The sequence below is a fragment of the Triticum dicoccoides genome, chromosome 4B (assembly GCF_002162155.2).
Source record: "Triticum dicoccoides isolate Atlit2015 ecotype Zavitan chromosome 4B, WEW_v2.0, whole genome shotgun sequence".
Lineage (NCBI taxonomy): Eukaryota > Viridiplantae > Streptophyta > Magnoliopsida > Poales > Poaceae > Triticum > Triticum dicoccoides.
This window is the reverse complement of record NC_041387.1, coordinates 297,236,546-297,242,685: the sequence shown is the minus strand read 5'-3', so window position 1 is coordinate 297,242,685 and position 6,140 is coordinate 297,236,546. Positions and strand designations below refer to the sequence as shown.

The window sequence follows — 6,140 nt, the reverse complement described above, 5'->3', positions numbered from 1 at the left end:
CTCACCGACGAGAAAAAGGACCACCAGATCTAGGTTTTACTTATGTTTTTTATATTTTAAATTAATATATGAACAGACTTTTCGCGACAATGTATATATTTTGAATTCTCAAATTGGTTGAAATTTGAAATGCATCCCAACATGTTGGTCGCATTTTTTTTAAAGAAAAACATTGATCGCATCTATAGGACGACGGACAAGTATTTGTGTCCCGCCTGGATCGGCCCGTTGGAGTAGCATAATTAAAGTCTGCAAGCGGGGGTCCGTCTTTTCATTATTTTGAAACAAGATACAAATCTCCTCCCGTCCTCTCCTCGTGAGTCGCGGCCTCGTAGACAAATCTCCCCTGTCCCGACGAAACCCTAACCCTAGATCGCCAGCCCGCCCGCCATGGATCTCCTCCAGTCCTCGTACGCGCCTGGTGACGCGTCCTCGCCGGAGGACGAGTCGCTCTCCTCCCCGGACACCTCCCCGCTCCGCCTCCCCTCCAAGTCCGCCGCCCCCGCCGTCGATGAGACAGCGCTCGCGCTATCCGCCGCCGCCGCCGCCGCTTCCACCTCCCGTCCTCTCGACCCCTCCCTCCACCTCATCCCCTTCAACCCCACCGCCGACCAGCTCTGGGCGCCCGTCCTCGGTCCTCAGCACCCCCACGCGCCCATCTCATCCGCCTCTGGTCACCGTAACCACAAGCTCGGTCACGTCGAAGACGCAGCGCTCCTCCCCTTCCTCTTCGACGAGCAGTATAACACTTTCCATCGCTTCGGCTACGCATCTGACCCCTCCGGCCTCCACATCATCGGCGACGCGCAGCCACAGGCGCCCGACCTCGACACCGTCTACAACCTCCCTCCTTCTGAGCACAAGCGCCGCCGCATCCAATCCAGGGAGGAAAACCACGAGCCCCTCCCCCCAGAGGCCCAAAACCCTGCATCCGACGAGTGGGTCGTGCACAACAAACAGAGTCCCTGGGCTGGCAATCGGGAGGGCCCGCCTGTGGAGCTCACGGACGAGCAGAGACAGTACGCCGACGCACATGCGGCCAAGAAGGCTGAGAAGGAGGCACGAGGCGAAGGGAAGGAGAAAACAGAGGTGGTGGTCAAGAGCACCTTCCATGGGAAGGAGGAGAAGGACTACCAGGGACGATCGTGGATCACTCCACCCAAGGATGCCAAGGCGACCACCGAGCGCTGTTATATTCCCAAGAGGTGTGTACATGAGTGGGTTGGACACACTAAGGGGGTCTCAGCGATCAGATTTTCCCCCAAGTACGGCCATCTATTGCTGTCTGCAAGTATGGATTGTAAGATTAAAATCTGGGACGTGCTTGAGTCGAAGACATGTATGCGGACGTACATGGGGCACTCCAAGGCGGTACGGGATATATCGTTCTCTAATGACGGTAGTAAGTTCTTGAGTGCTGGCTATGACCGGAATATTCAGTATTGGGATACCGAAACTGGGCAGGTGATCTCGACCTTCTCTACTGGTAAGGTACCTTATGTCGTGAAGCTCAATCCTGATGAAGATAAGCAGCATATTCTCCTTGCTGGGATGAGTGACAAGAAGATTGTGCAGTGGGATATGAAGTCAGGGCAGATCACACAGGAATATGATCAGCACTTGGGGGCGGTGAACACTATTACCTTTGTAGATAATAATAGGAGGTTTGTGACATCTAGCGATGACAAGTCTCTTCGTGTGTGGGAGTTTGGCATCCCTGTAGTTATTAAGTATATCAGTGAGCCGCACATGCACTCCATGCCGTCTATTGCAGTACACCCGAACTCTAACTGGCTGGCAGCACAGAGCTTGGACAATCAGATACTGATATACAGCACCAAGGAAAGGTTTCAACTTAATAAGAAGAAGAGGTTTGCAGGTCACATTGTGGCAGGTTATGCTTGTCAGGTGAGCTTCTCTCCTGATGGGAGGTTTGTGATGTCAGGAGACGGTGAAGGTAGTTGCTGGTTCTGGGACTGGAAAAGCTGCAGGAGATTCAAGACATTGAAGTGCCACAATGGAGTTTGCATTGGATGTGAGTGGCATCCATTGGAGACTAGCAAGGTTGCAACATGTGGATGGGATGGTGTCATAAAATACTGGTAAGTTGACAAGATAAACATATGAAAACACCTCATATTTTATTCTGCAGTTTTTAACAGATTTGTACTAGTGCACCATTGCTGTTTAAATTGTTCCAGTAAGTAGTTATTGAAATTCATGGGGCCCACGTTGGATTTAGATTGTGCAGTATGTCTTTTTAGTATTATTGTAATAACACTTTTCCCTTCTGGTGTTTTATTTTATTCATACTGTTTTATTTAGCTAGAAGGGTAGTTTAGTTTGCATTTGCAGCAAGGTCCATTACATTCAGATTATCAAGACCACACAAACTTGATTATGATGTCCCTGCAAAAACTTATGGCTAGAACTCGTGTAATATAGTAGTTTTGTGCCTTACCTAGGGCATGTTTACTTCATTGTTATGTTTTAATGAACTAGACATCTCTACCTCTTTGCTCTAAATATTATTTTGTTTATTTTGTTACTGATTGTGTTAGCTCTTTGGTGCACCCTTATCTACCATTTCTTGATGCTTTTGCTGTTGACCTGATGCTGTTATGATGATTGGTTGTACCTGGACCACTGCTCTTTTTGTCTTCCATCATAAAATGCAAGGCTTTGTTGCAGTTAATGTTATTCCTCCTAAAAACTCAGCTACCAGTGCTGCGTGAAGTCGGGTCTATTCATTTTACCCACTTATCTGATCCATCTTCTACATGCCGCTGAGAATTAAACATGTCCTGGATGATATATTCCTACCCCATTCAAAAGAACTCGCAAATTAGAAATTCAGCTTATGCTGATTGGTTGGGTGCAGAACTGGATAAATGAGAATTGTGCCTTTACTTGCTAGTTGCCCAGGGCATTTCCAACGCTGCCCATCAAAACGGACACCCAAAGCGTTTGTGGGCAGTCTGGACGTGTCTGCGGATAACAGATAGGGGGAGGGGGGGTTGGGGAGCCATCCAACTCTATACGTTAAATGCCCGCACCTGTTCTTTTATCCTATATCTGAAACACTTGAAATAAGTAAGATAAATATCATCTTTGGTCCATAATCATTTTGTGTTAATATTTCAATGCAACAGTAATTCAAATATAAATATTATGACCCAAACATGAAGTTTTGCAATAAAAAGATCAAATTTGAATTCAACTTAGTCGTACATATTTTTTAGTTCTCCACTCCTATCGCCCACAAATGCCGAATCACATCATTCTGGAGTTGCTCGATGGCGAATCTGTTGATGCATTTGGATAAGTTCGTCGAATGTCGTCAGATTCTGCTCGGAAGATCAATAGGATCACCCATTTGCTCAAATTCAAGATCATGGCGTATTGCGTCACCCTCATCCTCCACAATCATGTTGTGCATGATCACACAAGCTGCCATCACCTCCCACAACGTCTCTTTGCAGTTCGTCGAACAACTGCAAAGCAGGCTTAGAGCACTCCAAATGCCCTCGACATCCTTTCTAGATTCTTTGTCTTTGGGCAAAGTGAGATCTTTTCTCACCCCTTGTCTCAAAGATGGTCTTGATGAAGGTCGCCTAGATAACATCACAAAGATAATAGCCCATGTTGTACTCATGGCCTTATATTTTAGTCTATGTTACTTTTATATGTTGATAGGTGTTTCTTTGGTTTGCTGCGGATAGATTCTCATGTCAACCTGCTGATTCGTTAATGTATTTGTTTTCCTGTAAAATTGCTCATATGTTGAATCTTACCTCGACAATTTGATGATTGTTGAGTTCATTACATTTGCAACAATAATTTTTGATGCAACTTTTTTGTTCTTAAGTTGTGTTGAAGTGCCTATCGTGGAGATAAACAAAATGCATGAAGGATCTATTGTAGGAGCTGTACTTTATCTGGCGATTGCCCGAATAACTATATGCATATTTTCGCATAAAACCTTATTTCTGTTTTTCTCTCTCTATTAGTTGTGTTATTTCCTTACAATTTTCTTTACTTGTGGTGTGTCATTAACTCTTTTGTACAATTTGCAGGGATTAAAGATTTGGCAATTTAGGCAGAAACGTTGCTCGAGATGCTGCAAGCCCACATGCCAATTGAATTCACAAGGATTCAACTTTCAGTTGAGACTGTAAGCCCACATGCCTGGCTGGAAATTTTCGATGTCACTAGTGAAAACATGAGAGAACAGAAAACAGGCCCATATATTTCCAACTACCGTCTAGTTCATGCTATGTACTGTGTACCATACATGATGCACCATTCAGTTTTTCAACTTTACTTCTAGGACTTTGGTTTTAGGTTTTTCTTTGTTTTGCTGGTGCAACTTTTGTACTACCCGAGTGACAAAATCTGCACTGATTTCTGGGAAATGTTCCCAGCGAAATCCCCTCCTTCGTGCTCCAATCAGTCTGTAACAAAATACTAATACTATTTGATTCTTCGGCTACGCTTGTTATACTCCTTGCGCTTTCCTTTTCGTATAATATAGGTTTGTCTTCAGTCAAACTTCCCAACTTTCCAAACACTTCACTTTGTACAGTCTTTGATGCATGACTTTGGCTATATCAAAATGCATGAATTGAACATGTATAAATGGTGTAGTCGTATTTTTCTTGCAAAATAATTTTATTTCATATATATGTATACTAATTTTATAAACATATAAAAAGTGAAAATTATAGTAAAAGTTTCTTTTTGACCATGGAAACTACAGGGCTTGCCCCCTCAACATACTTTATTGAAAGAAAAGAACAGCATAATATTTTATTGAAAGAAAAGAATGGCATATGTACATAAATAAAGTTCCACAAGTGAAACAAACAAAAATAGAAAACTAATCTAGTCTTATATTTTGGGAAAGAGGGAGTAAAAAAATATATCATTACTCACAGTTTCAAATCAATATCATTAGATTCATTGTGGAATATACTTTGTATATACTTGGTTGGTATTGTAGAAGTTTGTATTTTTAAATATATATTTGGTCATATTTTGTAAAGTTTGACCTGAAACAAGCCTATTGTGTAGTACTCCCTCCGTTTCAAAATTCTTATCTTAGATTTGTCTAAATACGGATGTATCAAGTCACGTTTTAGTATTAGATATATCCATATCTAGGCAAATCTAAGACAAGAATTTTGGGACGGAGGGAGTACGTAGAAAGAAACACTTGCCCATGAAGAGAAAAAAAAATCAAAACTTTCCACGGATTTACATCATAGGAATATATATTTGTCCGGAATTACTTGTTTTAGATTTGTTTGAACTAGGTTTGGCGTTTGATTCATAACATTGGCATTGAAATCTTTAGGAATTTTTTTCATTGGATGAATTTCTGATCTTGTTAGCAACTTTGCACGTTCTACTTGATCAGTCATCCAAATAGCGTCAAATTTATATCCACCCACAAGTGTTGCCAATATTTTTGGTCACTAGTTGGACGGTATTTCAAATAGGTTCAAAACACTATTGAGGGTGGGAGCGTATGCCTTATTATGGTCGCTTTGGCTATGTAGTTGTTTTTCATGACAAAAATGCTTCTCCTTTGCAGGCTATTTTTTGTTGTACGCACCCGCTTCGCACGTGGTCTATGCTACAACGAGCGAAGGTCCAGTCGCTGTTCAAGGCGATGTGTACGCGGTTGGAGCAGGTGGCTACGGAGGTTTTTACCAACATGGGTGGCAGCATAACCTCCATATCGGTTCATCTCACCTTTCGACATAGGCACCGTGATGCGGAGCATCCCTCAACTACCCGCACCGACACCCCATCACCACCGCAAACACCAAGAGGGCCAATGACAAGAGCACGTGCGCGCCACATCGAAAACGAGGTGAACTCTTTCCTATTCAAGTCTCGTTTGAATTCGTGTGAGGATTTGATTCTACCTCAAACGGAAACATTGTTCATTCTTAGGTACGAGGAAGTTGACCGCGAGAAGGAGAAGACGGAGCTGCGAGCCTTCATGGAGCGAGAGAAGGAAGGAGAGGTCGAGAAGAGTGAAGAAGGAGGAGGGGAGGAAAAACCCCCGGGACACCCCGGGTGCCCGGCCGTTTCGGCCCCGGGTGCCCGGCCCCTGCCTGGGCTGCGCCTCA

The 6,140-nt window shown here is 43.7% G+C and overlaps 1 protein-coding gene across 1 annotated transcript; it reads left to right on the top strand.

Moving 5' to 3' along the window:
• Window positions 1–296: 296 nt before the first annotated feature.
• LOC119296005 (pre-mRNA-processing factor 17-like) lies at window positions 297–4,503 on the top strand. The gene is made up of 2 exons (XM_037574425.1): window positions 297–2,102; window positions 4,077–4,503. The coding sequence occupies exons 1-2, from the start codon at window positions 391–393 to the stop codon at window positions 4,081–4,083; spliced, it is 1,719 nt and encodes a 572-aa protein (XP_037430322.1). The 5' UTR covers window positions 297–390; the 3' UTR covers window positions 4,084–4,503.
• Window positions 4,504–6,140: the final 1,637 nt, after the last annotated feature.